General features: G+C 46.0%; 1 protein-coding gene across 1 annotated transcript in view; it reads right to left on the bottom strand.

Annotated features, from left to right (window-relative positions):
* The window catches only part of UBE2K (ubiquitin conjugating enzyme E2 K), a 72204-nt gene that overhangs the window by 8238 nt on the left and 47711 nt on the right, over positions 1 to 16255 (bottom strand). Inside the window, exons 3-4 of the mRNA XM_038752828.1 lie at positions 15856 to 15914; positions 6109 to 6191 (exon numbers count right to left, since the gene is read on the bottom strand). Coding sequence (XP_038608756.1) covers positions 6109 to 6191; positions 15856 to 15914 — 142 coding nt within the window. The remainder of the gene's footprint in view (positions 1 to 6108; positions 6192 to 15855; positions 15915 to 16255) is intronic.

The following is a 16255-nucleotide window of genomic DNA, read 5'->3' as shown; positions in this document are numbered from 1 at the left end:
TACAATTTGACAGAGTTGGTAGACGAACTCACCTCCTACGAGCTTACAGTCTAGTGGGACGTAAGCGTGTTTCCCCATTCTGTTACTCTGTACTCTCCCACCATGAATTAAAATACCAAAAAATACCCTTGAGTAATCTGTTACAGGTTTCGGCAAAATCCCTATATTTACTGAGCAGCCACTCAGTAAATGTACTAACACACTTGACACTTGACCTAGGAAGGGAAGCGATCGGTCGACGATGTCAGTCGAGAAAAGCCAGCGCAAGTGTTTTTCGAAGGTGAGGAGGGTTGGGGTCAGAGGACCAACTGAAGGGGGTCGATTCTGAAAGCAGGCAGGAGAGCCCTTCTTGAGATAATCCTGGGGAGGATGAGAGAGTAGATGTGGGAGGTAGAAGGGAGTTGGAGAGGGGGCGATTTGGAGGAGCTGACCCTCGATGGTTTCTATGTTGTCAACACGGTAGCTGGCGCCGTTACTGGGGACGAAACGGGGGAGGTCAAAGGCCTGGAAGAGTTGGTGGGGGCCATAAGCATGGGAGTCAAAGAGGAAGAAGAGTGTCATGGCTGAGAGGAAGAGGGGGCAGAGTTCTCACAGACTTTCCCAACCCCTAAATGTCCTTGCTCAGTGACTCTTAGGGAAGCATTACAGGAGAAGCAGAATGGCCTAGTGGACACAGCACAGAGCCTGGGAGTCAAAAGGACCTGGTTTCTAATCCTGCCTCTGCCACCTGTCTGCTGTGTGACCTTGGGCAAGTCGCTTCACTTCTCTGCATCTCCTTTTCCTCATTTGTAAAATGGAGATTAAGGCTGTGAGGTCTTTGTGCCATCCGATCTGATTAGCTTGTATCTACCCGAGCTTGGTACCATGCCCGACACATAGTAAGCACTTACCAAATGCCATACTACTTCCTTTGGGTTGGATATAAGAGATGCTGTTTCCAAGCAAATACTACAAGCACTGCACCTTCGCATATACATGGCCTGTTTATTTGCTTCCCCAATACTCAGTCACTTCTCTACAAACACTGCACCTTCCCATATACATGGGCTGTTTATTTGCTTCCCCAATACTCAGTCACCTCTCTCATCCTCACCTATTTACCGCTTGGGCATTCTCATTGGGAGGTGAAACCCACCGAGTGCTCTTCTTCCAGTTTTCTGCCCAGGTTTCAATACTGCACTAACGCTTACGGCCAGAGCTAATGAGCATTTTTCAGGAGCTCGCCTTCCCATTAAGGCTTCAGTGCAATCACTGAAATGGTGCAGCCACTTTAAATCCTTTGCCTGAGTCTTTTCCAGAAATCGATTTGCAAGGGGTTTAGTTTAATATGGCTTACCAAGCATGAGCTTAATCTTTTCTAAGATTTTCATAACCCAGAGTCAATTGTGGGTTTTGGGAGCTGGCGGGATTCGGAGGAATGGTATTTGTTAACCGCTTATTATTATGCCGAGTGCTAAGCTCTGGGTTAGATACAAGATAATCGGGTCCCACACGGGGCGGTCTAAACAGGGGGGCGAACCAAAACTGAATCCCCACTGTGTAGATGAGAGAACTGAGGCCCAGAGAAGTGAAGTGACTTGTCCAAGGTCACCCAGTAGCTATGTGGTAGAGCCAGGATTTAGAACCCAGGTCCTCTGAATCCCAGGCTTGTGCTCTTTCCACTAGGCCACACTGTTTCTCTCACAATAATAATAATAATAATGGCATTTATTAAGCGCTTACTATGTGCAAAGCAACAAGAGGACTGGGCAAGAGAGGATGGATGGCTCAGTGCAATCCACTCACCACTCCTGAAAAACTACTCAACCGATAGTGGAATATTTCTTCAGACTAACCTTTAAAAAAAAAAAAGGTCTATACAGGCAGGTGGTACAAAATACTGGTTGCCAAAGAGGCAGCAGCTGCCTGTGGTGGCAGACTGGATATCTGAGCACCTTTTGGGTAGAAATGGGGAAGACGAATAGAGAAGGTGCCCCTGAAACCTTGTCTACTGTACCAAAACTTAACTGGGCCCAATGGCACATAGACTGTGACTGGTAAACTACACTTTTTCAGTCCCAAAACACATGACCATTGTATCACGGAGTATCAGAATGCTACAAGACAGTGAGAGAGTCGCCTCCCCCGAAAGACTGCACAATGGCCAGGGAACTGGTCAGGAGTGGTGGACATCAGACAGCTAAGTAAAATGAGACTACTGGATGAAGGGCAGCTCCCAGAGCCATGCACGGGATCCGCCTCCTTCGGGAGAGGGCATCCTTCCTTGGAACGCTGCCTGCCGAGTAATCAGCCTCTCTAAATTTGCCTAAACATGACACCTGCCTCTGACACAAACGCCGCTTACCGCCTCTCTGGTCTGCACACAGGCCCCCACAAAACAAACGAATTGTGCTCCAAGTCGGTTGAGGGGGATTCGTCGCAAGAATCCCACCATCTGACCGGCTGATTACAATGGATGACTTTAAGCACACACTGGCAGTGGTGCCTAAACACGGGAGAAGCTCGGCAGAGCCCGTGGGATTGTAAAGGGGGGCGATTCTGCTTTGGTGAAGTGAATGAGCCCAACGTAAAGTCACTATGGCCAACCTTGGGTGTCCCCACAATCTAAGCAGAGAAGGCCCGTCGACGATAACCAGGTGTGGCCAAACTGCAGCTCAAAAGCCACCCGGGTTTTATTATTTCTTCTTTTGCCGTGGTGGCAGGCTACAGGGGGCTGCTGCTCCAGCCCTTTCGGGGTGGGCTAAACTCCTGCCCATAGGGGCAGGCCCGGGGGTGGGATGGGGAGCCCGGCCCTTGTTCTGTCTCCTGCCAGCTGCCGCTGCTTGCTACCACTCCCTCCCCGTCCCCGAAATGGAAAGACCTGTTCTCTGCCCACCCCTCCATCAGCAGTACCGCTCACTCACCATTCTGGCTGCCCAGAGCTCTTGGCCATATTATGGTTTTCAGATGTGCAGTTCTTCAGTTCATGAGGCTTAAAGACCCCTGAACTGCCTCCCAGTATTGCAGAGGGGCCTTAAGGATACAGGGGCTGCCGCTGTGACGCGAGAAGACTGTGAGCCCTGTGTGGGACAGGGACCGTGCCCAACCCGATCACTTGGTATCCACCCCAACATTTAGTACAGCTCCTGCCCATATTAAGTATAGTAAGCATAAAAAAATAAAACTGAGTTCTAGATAGACTATCTTCCGATAGCACGCTCAAGCACACAGTGACCACATGGCCACTGCAGCGAAGAATGGCTTCCAAGTGACCATGAAAATCAAACAAACGTAGGGCTCCTGAAGAACTGAGATACCCAGAAAGAGCTTTACGGCAAAATTACATAGCCCTGTTGGAACGAGAAACCCCAACCATAATTTCTAGTGTGAACAGTGGCACTGGGCATGGCCAGGTGAAGGGCCCTGGACTGTGTCGACGCGAGTCACAGATAGTCTACAGCACAAATACTGCCATCAGTAGCACTTTGGTGCCCCTCATGACAAGAAAGGTTTACGGAAAACCTACATCGTGACCTGAAAATTCAAGCGAGGAACGTCATCTGTCTGAAGTGGAGGGGTGCTCAAATGGGGGTGCAGTCTGCCAATAAACAATATAAATGTTCCTGTAGAGGCTTCCGTAGTACCTCTGAAGAGTGAAGATCAATCAATCATATTTACTGAGCGTTTACTGTGTGCAGAGCACTGTACTAGGCGCTTGGGATCATCCTAGACAAGGAAGACATCTGCACAAAGTCCAAGGACTGGCCAAAAAAGGAAGATGGAAGAGACTTTGAGGAAGCATTTAGCTATAAACCCAGAGCTGTGGATGGTTCCATTCTTTAACTTTTTTTCTGAAGTTTTTCCATTTCTAGACAACCAAGAATGGCTCTTGTCTATTGTTATTTTTCTGCCTGATGTCTCCAGGCTTTTTGGTGGCATTTAACCTGGAATTTATCTACAGACACTGAAAAACAGATCTGGGCTTTTTTCAGTTGGAACTGACTGTTTTCCCCAGTTCTTCCCTCTGACCCCGATCATTCTCCAAAATGCCCCCTGCCACAGTGAAGCACCAGTCAGAATGTCAGAACTCTACTCTGGCCACACCTGCTTCAGTCTGAGAAAAAAAAAATTTCTCCCTTAGAGAATGGGAAAAGCAAGCCAGAAATATAGTTGATTTTTTCACATTTTTGAAAGGAGAGAATTTTGGTAACAATGATCCCAAGAGATTGGGTTTAGGATAAGGAGAGGGAGAAGGAATGCTGCTGTGATAGGTCAGGTGATACTACAGGTTTTGTTACCAATGAACGATTCCAAATACTCATAATTTTCCCTCTTCCCAGCTGGTGGTATGACACGGCTGTGTCTGAGAATGACACAAGAAAGATCACCTGGGAGAAAGGTTTCATATATCCAGTGCGAGGAAAATTACTAGATATGTTTTAAAAAAAATTAACAACTTATGAAAGGGAAAAATGGGGAAAAAAAGCAGGTTCAGTCTAATTATGGAAGACTTAAGGAATCCTGTGTTCCTATTTTATGGCAGATTAGCAGGACAGAATTGAGTGTTTACTGAGTATTTGAAATAACAGATTCCATATATTATTCTGGGGAGAAAAAGAATAGAGAAATCTGGAGATGTTAGGGAATTAGGGGTAGCTGATAAGATCAGAGGGGTGAAAGTATCTCCAAAAAAGGAACCGAGAAATCAAGATTAATATTCTTCTTCCTGAAAAGACAAAAACAGGAAAAAACCCACACGAGACTGTGAAACGCTCACTAAATTCCACATCAGGATGAGAAGCTTCTACTGGAGCTTGACAATAAGAAAACATTTCACAATGCCATAGAAAACATAAGGAAATTTGTCGCTTTCGGAATTGAGAAGGCCAAAAACCCCAATGAGTTATTATTAATAGGCTAGTTGGCAGAGAGAAAAGTCAAGGGTAACAAGACTGCACAAGAAAGATTTCGATCCATTCATTAACTATTCATTCTTGATGAGTGATTACAGGGAAAAGTTACAGATTTTAGAAGTGATAACTAGATTCATCCTAAGGCAACCAATCCATGGGAGCAACAAGGAGTCAGGCAACACTTCAACAAGGCAAGGCATTACGGCGGCAATGCCATCCGCTTCAGCCCCACGGACTTCTAGGGAAGTGGCCAGGGAACGTGTCTAGCAACTCTGTTATACTGTAGTCGTCTTAGTACAATGCTCTGCACACATCGTAAGTGTTCAATAAATACCACTGACTGACTAATTGATAGCTGGAACTAGCTCAGTCCGTCTCTGGAGCCTGTAAAAACAGTTAGTTCGTTTGGGATAAGAAAATATGTACATACTCTTCCCCTTAAACCCGCAACCTCCTTTTCATCATCATCATCAATCGTATTTATTGAGCGCTTACTATGTGCAGAGCACTGTACTAAGCGCTTGGGAAGTACAAATTGGCAACATATAGAGACAGTCCCTACCCAACAGTGGGCTCACAGTCCTTTTGGGCAGGGATTCCATCTACCAACTTTCCAAAGGACTCAGGCACCCAGTAAGCATGCGGGAAATACAACTGATTGATTGACCGTTAAGGTGAAGACTGTAAGTTCTTGGTAGGAAGGGAAAATGTCTTCCAACGCTGCTCTATCACACTCTCCCAAGCACTTAGTACAGTGCTCTGCACGCAGTAAGCGCCGTGAGCCCGTTGTTGGGTAGGGAATGTCTCTAAATGTTGCCGGTTTGTACTGCTCTGCACACAGTAAGCGCTCAATAAACATGATTGAATGAATATAATTGATTGAAGCCAAGATGGTTGCTCCTCTCCTCACACTTAGCTGGCAGGATGCAGGATTACCACTGTTCTGAGTGGGCTGCAGGCCAGGCCAGAGTACCTCTCACCCCAATACCCTCCCCTCCGCCTACACGCACCACCGAGTGGGCAGAGGGCCGGAGCAGGGGAGGCCCGGGGCATCTGACGTCTGGCCCAGTGCTCGGAGGACAACGGGAGTGAGCGAACGACGCTCCATTCCAATAAGGAAGCGGAAAATAAAACACAGAAAACGTATGACCGTTCAATTGATTCGCATTTCGGTTCTGGCCTTCAGGACTGAGAAGAAGGAAATAACATTTCTTACCATTGATCTTTCAGGATATCCAAACAGATGGCTCCAGTTACAGAGCTAATATTGGGATGCCATATTTTAGTGATAAACCGCACCTAGAAAATAAAGCAATGCTTGAAATGTGTGTTGACAGAAAGATGCAAGTGGAATTAGCTTGCATTGAAAAGAGGCAGCCACCTCACTGAATAATTCACCCATCTCAGCCACCTACGCTCTCTTGCATCACACCATCAGGGAATAAATGAGGTGGTGATAGGCATGGGGAGCCAGAGGGAGGCCCGGCAAGACGGGAGGACTAGGAAATTTCCACCCACCCTCATCATTTGCTCTTTGGGCTTAAAACCTCCTTCCACTGCCTTTCTCTATTTCCTTTTGCAGAAGAAGCAGCGTGGCCTGGTGAACGGGGCACAGATCTGGGTGTCAGAGGAGCTGGGTTTGAGTCCGGCTCCGCCACTTGTCTGCTGTGTGACCTTTGGCAAATCACTTAACTTCTCTGTGCCTCATCTTCAAAACGGGGGTTCAATACCTGTTCTCCCTCTTACTCAGACTGTGAGCCCCATGTGGGCCCTGATGATGTTGTATCTCTCCCGGGGCTTAGTACAGTCCAAGATGCAGAGTAAGCACTTAACAAATACCAAAATTACTATTTTTATTATTATTCTGCACAAGAGACGGTTAGGAGTCAGAGGGGAAAGTCCATTAAAATGAACGGAAGGCCGGTAGCAGCCCGGGTAGTAATAGGAATCACTATCTTGCCTTCTGTTCCACTGTAACATCCTATCTCCCACGACGCCCCACTCTTCAAAACCACGGTACGGGTTTTATAGCGACTTCCTTTGCCCCATGCAGTGCCACGTTCCTAAGCACCCAGATGATTTCCAACAACAACAGGACTGCTTCACTGACAACTCTCCCTCTCAGGCCCGTTTAGAAACTGAGGGAGAGCGGTTACTTGCATGAGGTCGGCGTAAAAACACACTTCATCAAAATGTAAGATAATTAGGACCTGCACAAAATTGCTGAATCCATGTTCCGAAGATTAAAAAGCTTAGCCTGGGATACAAAGGCAAGCAAAATTTGGTCCTTCCCCTTTTATCTGACAAAAACAGCAGCCTTCAAATACATCAATAAAACGGGGCGCAGCATGGCCTAGTGGAAACAGCACGGGACTAGAAGTCGGAGGACCTAGGTTCTAATCCTGGAAGTCCCCTGATGTGCCGTGACTTAGAGCAAGTCACTCAACTTCCCTGTGCCTCAGTTCCCTCATCTGCCAAATGGGAGTTCAGTATCTGCTCTTCCTCCTATTTAGACTGTGAGTCCCATGTGGGACCCGATTATCTAAGTACCCACCCCAGTTGTCAGTAGAGTGCTTGACACATGGTAAGTACTTAAATACCACAATTATTATTACTACATCTCTCAATTGTTAAAATTTCATGGAAATAGAGACAATCTGTGTGAAGAGATTATATATGCCTTCTAATTCAGCAGGGGTGGAAAACTAAAAAAGCATAAAGTCAGAAATTACCACAGAGCACGATTTTGATCAGAAAAATGTCACAAAGGAGAAAAGGGTGCGATCGCTGTTTTTCCCCAACAGAATGAGCAATGATAAAAATGTTCCTGTTATTTTTTCCTGGGATGAGGAATTATTAGCTTGAAAAGTGCCACAAAGCCAGAAAATACAGAATACGAGGCAACACTAAAAAGGAACACCTCAACAGAACATGAGAAATAAATATGGAATTACTAATGCTAAAAATCCAGACAGCCTACCCTAGCATAGCATTTGAAGTATACTGCCTTCATACATTGGAACAGACAATCCTCTGAATTAGTTAAAAGTTTGACCTTGGACAAAAGCCTACAAAAAGCTCGATACATGCATCAGTTGACCAACAAAGCTCTTCGGTATTTTGTCAAAATAACGAAGGCGCCTAAGACCCAAGAGGCGGGAGATGGGGAAAGTTGGGTTGGCAAAACGTCCCAAGAAGATCTTGAGATGGCTTTTAAGATGGACCACATCTTAACTGACAACAGTTGGGCCGTCCTTTAGCTTCTATATCCTTATCACTGATTTTTTGACAAATTTCAAAATTGCGATTGTAAGCGCTGACTCAGTGTAGAGGAAATTGAAGCCAAATGGATCTCTTGAGCCTCGTGTGAGGGATAAGAGAAGGCTCTGAAGCGTCCTTCGCACGGGCACTTTTGTCTCCGTCTCTGTGGTGCCGGCGGACACGACGCCCGCCTGAGCCACCCGCAATCCAATAAAAGAGCCCCAGAGCAGGCAACGAGGAGCCTGCTTTCCATTCATTCATTCATTCATTCAATCGTATTTATTGAGCGCTTACTGTGTGCAGAGCACTGTACTAAGCGCTTGGGAAGTACAAGTTGGCAACATATAGAGACGGTCCCTACCCAACAACGGGCTCACAGTCTAGAAGGGGGAGATGGACAACAAAACAAAACACGCAGACAGGTGTCAGATTGTCACCTTCTCCGCTGGTGTTCACCACCAGAGCCCCGAGAAAACCCAATTTTAGGGTGGTGGAAGCCAGTTGCCTCAGTCACACTAGACTGGGACCAGATTAAATCTAAACCCTAGACTCTAGTTATACTCACCAAAGGCAACTTGGGTCAAAAGGCCCTTAGGAGGCGAAAACACCCTATTTGTAAGCGGTGACCTGAAACCTATTTACTTCCCCATCACTTGTCCATGTGGTCAATAGTTCAGAGTTCACAATACTAAAATATTAAGGCTACTTAGAGGCCTGCGTAAAAGCACGGCCAAAGTAAGGGGACAAAATCTTAGACAACAGAATAATTACCAGCTTTGAGGGAGGACGGGGACAAGACCTTCTCCAGAAAAGGTAGGTCTTCAAATGTTCAGTGGTGTGTTTTTTGTTTTTAGATGGTATCTGTTAAGCCCTTACTCTGTGCCAGACGGAGTGCTAAGCACTAGGGTAGACACAAGCTAATCAGGTTGGACACAGTCCCGGTGCCACCAAAGGCGCACGGTCTTGATTCCCATTGTACAGACGAGGTCACTGAGGTCCAGAGAAGAGAAGTACTTGCCCAAGGTCACACAGCGGACAAGTGACGACGCCAGGATTAGAAGCCAGGTCCTTCTGACTCCTAGGCCTGGTCCCTCTCCGTTAAACTGTGCAGCTTCTCTTGTACTTGAGAAGCAGCATGGCTCAGTGGAAAGAGCCCGGGCTTTGGAGTCAGAGGTCATGGGTTCAAATCCCGGCTCCGCCACTTGTCAGCTGGGTGACTTAGGGCAAGTCACTTCACTTCTCTGGGCCTCAGTTACCTCATCTATAAAATGGGGACTAAAACTGTGAGCCCCCCATGGGACAACCTGATCACCTTGTAACCTCCCCAGCGCTTAGAACAGTGTTTTGCACATAGTAAGCGCTTACCAAATACCATCATCATTATTATTATTATTCTCTGTGCCTCAGTCCCCTCATCTGTCAAATGGGGATGAAGACTGTGAGTCCCCCGTGGGACAACCTGATCACCTTGTAACCTCCCCAGCGCTTAGAACAGTGCTTTGCACATAGTAAGCGCTTAATAAATGCCAACATTATTATTATTAGTATTGTACTTGCGTAGAGCATCGTGGTAAGCACTTAGTACAGTGCTCTGCACACAGTAAGCGCTGAATAAAAACGATTGAATGAAGTACTTGGGAGAGTACGATACAACAGAATAGATGGGTGCGACTTGCCCAAAAGGACCTCACAGATTAGGATGGAAGGCAGACATGGCCCCGTCTTCAGTCTCTCCCGTCTCCAATCAGTACAGTATTGTGCTGTTCCACATCAGTTCTCTACCCTGTCACTCTACACGTATTTATTACCCCCTTCAGAAACCTTCACTGGTTAGCCCTTCCCCTCCAAAATAAGCAGAAACCCCACCAAATTGTCTTTAAGGTCCTCCGTCGGCTCTGTGCCTCTTCCTCTTATTCTCTTCCTCTTATTCTTAAGAAGCAGCGTGGCTTGGTGGAAAGAGCCCGGGCTTGGGCGTCAGAGGTCGTGGGTTCTAATCCCGGTTTCGCCTGCTGTGACTTGGGGCAAGTCACTTAACTTCTCTGTGCCTCAGTTACCTCATCTGTAAAACGGGGATTGAGACTGTGCGCCCCACCGGGGGCAATCTGATTACCTTGTATTTACCCCAGCGCTTGGCACGCAATAAGTGCTTGACAAATACCGTAATTATTATTATTATTATTGAGCCCTGAAGTAGAAACAAGAGAAGCAAAGTGGCCTAGTGGATAAAGCCCAGGCCTGAGAATCAAAAAGGCCTGGGTTCTGATCCTGCCTCTGCCACTTGTCTGCTGTGCGACCCTGGGCAAGTCACTTCACTTCTCTGGGCCTTGGCTACCTCATCTGTAAAGTAAGAATTAAGACTATGAGCCCTACGTGGGACAGGAACTATGTCCAATCTGATTACCTCATCTGTAAAATGGGGATCAAGACTGTGAGCCCCAAGTGGGACAACCTGATAACCTTGTATCTATCCCAGCGCTTAAAACAGTGCTTGGCACACAGTAAGCGCTTAACAAATACCATCATTATTATTATTATTAACTTGTATCTACCCCAGCACTTAGTACAGTGCCTGGAATATAGCAAGCGCTTAACAAATACCAGAATTACTACTGTTAATTCAAGATATCTGGTCAGAAACAGTCCCTGCTCCTCACTGGGTTCCCACCCTAAGGAAGAGGGAGAGAGACCAAGTATTGAACCTCCACTTTCTCTTTCCCACCACTCTGGCGGGGAAGAGAAAAACATCTACAGCGTGACATCTACACCAAAAACACAACAAGACTGGAGGCTGCTGTAGCAACTGCTATGGCTACAGTTGTGCCTTACAACCTGAGCCACAGCGAAACCTGCAATTCTGCTCCTTTCGCCACAGCACCCTACTGATATTTTTAATTTGTGCATTTGTCCTTATCTGGTATGCTGCTTTTATATTTTCCGGTTTCATCTCTATGTTTCTGTTGCCAGTCTTCTCCTCCCCTTTATATTCTTAGCTTGTGAGCCCTCCTGGGCCGGGGACTGTGTCTAATTCTCATCTTTGACTACTTTGCCAGCATTGAGTATGCCTGTAAATGCTATACAGATAAATGTTATACAGATAAAATGCTGTACAGCGATAAATGCTGTCGCTATAACAACTACTCACTGTGTCTCACTCTCCACTCCGCTGCTTCTAGCCCCTGGACCACACCCTAATTCTAGCCTGGAATACCCTTCCCTCTCAAAACCATCAATCGATAGCATTTATTGGAGCCCTCTCTGTGCGGACCACTGCACTAAGCAACTGATATCGCCACAAACTCAACCCCCCAAAAACTCAACCTCTGTGCCTCATCTAACATTGCCAAATAAAGGTTATTAGTTTAACAACAACATGTTCATTCCTTCTGTTTGCACTTGCAGTGTGGTGTGTGGTAGGCTATTTTTGCATTTCACCAAAATAACCTTAGAAAGGACTCACATTCATTTCCATTAGATCCCCGTTATATTTCAGTCTACAATTTCACTGAATGACCAACTGTAAAAGATTCTAGAAATATATGTGAGCACTGTGAATCCAGCCTGTGGCTACCAACGCCTTGTCGACTGAAACATCAGCAGAAATCATTCTTTTCCATTTTTGCCCAGCTGCTGCATTAGTGTGAACTGGGAATAAAAGCCAGGGTGAAAACAACTGGTTGCTTTCATTTAAAAGCACCTAAATGCGCATCCTTACGTTTCTGACAACGCACACCAGCAAGTCTAAAGAACACGTGGTCGCCTTTTGGTTCGTCTTCATATAAAATGCCACGGTGGATGTAAACATCACCACCCTCCTGGCTGACTGCTCCTTCCCTCCCCACCACAACCTCCAATGCCCAAGACGAGGTTCTCTGGAGGGAAAACAAAAAACTAGAGTGCAAGGCCTCCAAGCAGAGGCCTGGAGAAAGGAGCCTTTTCCCTGCCTCAGGGAAGAATGCCTGATCTCACTGGGAGTGAGTGGCAGGCAACCCACCCCAGACAACTGATCGGAGTGGGAAGAAGACAGAAAGGAGACAGGGGTTCAAGGACCGAAAGGGACAAAGTAGTAAACTTCTACTAAATGAGGAAAAGGTAGTGAAAACAAAGAGTTGCAGGCCATAGTCAAAGAGGAGATAAGTGATGGGGAGAATCTGAGGAAGAGAAACAGGAAAATAAATTTAAAATGCATAATGGCATGGAAAAAAAATAAGTGACTCCAACAGGTCTAGAAATAGAAAAATATGGCTAGCAGAAAGCGAAAATTACCCTATCGGGCTCCATTCTACAGATGAGATTACGAAGGCACAGGGAAGTGAAGTGACTTGTTCAAGGTCACACAGCAGACACGTGGCAGAGCCCCAATTAGAAGCCAGCGGTCTGACTCCTGGGTCCATCAATCAATCAACTGTATTTATTGAGCGCTTACTGTGTGCAGAGCACTGGACTAAGCGCTTGGGAAGTCCAAGTTGGCAACATATAGAGACGGTCCCTTACCCAACAGTGGGCTCACAGTCTAGAAGGGGGAGACAGAGAACAAAACAAAACATACTAACAAAATAAAATAAATAGAATAGATATGTACAAGTAAAATAAATAGAGTAATAAATACGTACAAACATATATACATATATACAGGTGCTGTGGGGAAGGGAAGGAGGTTTCCACTAGGCCACATTGCTTTCTAAAATCTCTTGAAACATAAAAACTGCACATTTGGGGTTTTTTTAATGGTATCTGTTAAGTGCTTACTAATGGGCCAGCCTATGAACTAAGCGCTGGGGTAGAGACAAGCTGATCAGGTTGGACCCAATCCAGGTCTCTCATAGGGCTCATAGTCCTAGTCCCCATTTTACAAATGAAGTAACTGACGCACAGAGAAGTGAAGTGGCTTGCCCATGGTCACACAGCAGACACGTGGCCGAGGCGGGATTAGAACCCAAGTTCTTCTGATGCCCAGGCCCGTGCTCTATCCACTAGGCCACACTGCGCTTATTAACCACTTGAGCCTGGAAGTATGATTTCTGTTGACAGGCTTGTTACAACACACTCACAGACTCGGGAATCCCATCAAATGTCTTTTCACAAACGGCTTGTATAGAAGGCTGATGGGGAACATTCCTCCAACACTCGTCTCACTGGATGGATGTGTTATTGAAACGATCAGCTGTATGCACGCTGGCCAAGGCGCACGCCCTAGAAGGCACGTTTTCCTTGAGGTTTGTCAAAAATGTACCCCCCTTCTCTACAAAAAAACTAACTGTATTAAGGTACTCTTTAATCTTGGTAAAGATAGGCCACGCGACTTGACGGGAGCGGCCTCGAGGGCTAGGTTACGGATGTGTCTGCCTCGCCCGATAGCCTTCAAATCCTTAGTTCAATGGGAGGCAGTGGCCAAAAATGCTAAATGAAATTTCTGGAATTGGCAAGGATATCAAAAATAAAATATAGTATATCCCCCTCTACTATACCGGGTGTTTTCGCTTTGGCCAGGGCATTGTTAGGGAATTGGGCGGCCTTCATCAGGCAACACAAACCTGTTTGGATGCAGCAGGCTTTACTGTCAGATAGACTGGCGTGGGCACAGGCCGCGACAGGTGAGTGTTATAGCGAGAATTTTCCTTAAACTTGTAATTTAGCAAGAATGCAAATTCCACATTAAAGTAGAACTCTGGGTGCTCCCCCCTCCCCTACATAAAATCTGGAATGCCGAGTGTAGTACAGGTCACCATACTGAAGAAAAACAAGAGCTGGTGATATTATACGGTGTTTACCAGGCCATTGCGACTTTTCAGTTTGGAGAGATAAGTGACAGAATTATTAATTGTTCGCTGGGATAGATACCCGGTCATGAGATTGGAAACAGCCCTTGTTCTAAATGGGGCTCATTGCAATAAATAATAATAATAATGATGGCATTTATTAAGCGCTTACTATGTGCAAAGCACTGTTCTAAGCGCTGGGGAGGTTACAAAGTGATCAGATTGTCCCACAGGGGGCTCACAGTCTTAATCCCCATTTTACAGATGAGGTAACTGAGGCACAGAGAATTGAAGTGACTTGCCCAGAGTCACACAGCTGACAACTGGCAGGGCCGGGATTCGAAAACATGACCTCTGACTCCAAAGCCCACGCTCTTTCTGCTGAGCCACGCTGCTTCTCATTATCTATCTTTCCCCCATTTTACAGATAAGCGCTTAGAACAGTGCTTGGCACATAGTAAGCGCTTAATAAATGCCATTATTATTATTATTATTATTATAAGGACAATGAGGCCCAGAGGGGTTAGGTATCTACCCAAGGTCACACAGCAGGTCCGTGGCCGTCCCCACTTCTAGCCCCATGTTCTATCCACAGGTGGCCCCGCGGATATGACAAATATTTATAGATTCATAATATGTGGTCAGGACAAACATTTAACTGTTGCTCCCTAGATTCCGAAATGGCAGGACGCCCTGGCACCGAATGCAGCATGGAAGTGGGAGGTTCAAAGCAACTAAATGGAATACTTCTGCCAACGCAGGAGGGAAAACAGGTGAAATTCATTAGCACAGGAAGTGGCGCAGGCTAAAAATAATCTCAGGTTCAAGTGGTTTTTGAATAAATTAATGGATGAGACATTTATTACTGCTGGCAAGAACCGAACGGTGAAGACCGAATGTAGATTCCAGGAAAAGGGTCACTAGGAGGAAAAGTTGGGAATATTAGGAGGGATTTTTTTTTTAATGGCATTTGTTATTTCACATTTCACATTTGGCATGTGAAAGCAGCGTGGCTCAGTGGAAAGAGCCCGGGCTTTGGAGTCAGAGGTCATGGGTTCGAATCCCGGCTCCACCAATTGTCAGCTGTGTGACTTTGGGCAAGTCACTTCACTTCTCTGTGCCTCAGTTCCCTCATCTGTAAAATGGGGATTAAGACTGTGAGCCCCCCATGGGACAACCTGATCACCTTGTAACCTCCCCAGCGCTTAGAACAGTGCTTTGCACATAGTAAGCGCTTAATAAATGCCATTATTATTATTATTATTATTAAGCCTTACTATGTGCCAGGCACAATACTAAGCACTGGGATAAGTAGAAGCTAATCGGATTGGACCCAGTCCGTGTCCCACATGGGGTTCACAGTCTAAATCCCCATTTTACAGATGAGGAAACCGGGGCAAAGAGAAGCTAAGTGACTTGCCCAAGGTCACACTGCAGACAAGTAGTGGAGGAGCCCCCGGGATTAGAACCCAAGTCCTCTGACTCCCAGGGCCATGCTCTTTCAGCTAGGTCACACTGCTTCTCATAAAGCAGTTTACCACGACGTCAGGCCTAAGAAAGGCAAGACTTTTTTCATATAACTGCTGGAAACAGCACGCTGAGCTGGACGGACCACTGGTCTGACACAGTATGGGTATTGCTTTTGTTCTCGTAGGCCGACAGGACTGCTTTAGGACATTTCTCACCAGCAATCATTTCCTCTGCAGGGCAGGGAAGCTTCCTATGCTCCTTCCGAATCTAAAATTTGAGCACTCCCATAGCTCAGATGCTTTTTTGACTTTTTAACCACTCATTTTACAAGCTAAATGTCCACCGAGTTAATGAATCCCTGATACCCGGGAGAGTTGCTTTCACATAAATTGAGCGCTTCTAGAACAGAAAGCTCCAAGACAGAAATAGAAAATGAACAGATGTACATATGAGAGTAAAAAATACACTTACTATACCTTAGGAGGGTTGAATGGATATGTTTCTGGTATTTTTATCTCTAGTTGATATCTTCCTCCTAAAAAGGACAAGATTAAAGTTATCGTTTTTGAGGTCCACGGTTGTTTTTAAATACAAATTTTGTTTTGTAACACTAGCTCACAAATGTTACCGAAATCTAACAGGGGCACAGTGTCTAATTAACCTACTTCCTCTCTGGTAAGGAGGCACTTTGAGAGAAGCATTAACCATTTTCTAGCCCCCGGGCAGGCTAGATTTTTTTCACCCACTGCTGTCTGTAATAATAATGATGGCATTTCTTAAGCGTTTACTATGTGCAAAAGCACTGTTCTAAGCACTGGGGAGGATACAGGGTCATCAGGTTGTCCTACGTGGGGCTCACAGTCTTCAGCTCCATTC

The sequence above is a fragment of the Tachyglossus aculeatus genome, chromosome 10 (assembly GCF_015852505.1).
Source record: "Tachyglossus aculeatus isolate mTacAcu1 chromosome 10, mTacAcu1.pri, whole genome shotgun sequence".
NCBI classification, from domain to species: Eukaryota; Metazoa; Chordata; class Mammalia; order Monotremata; family Tachyglossidae; genus Tachyglossus; species Tachyglossus aculeatus.
The sequence above is the reverse complement of the archived record's forward strand: the minus strand, read 5'-3'. Positions and strand labels throughout refer to the sequence as shown.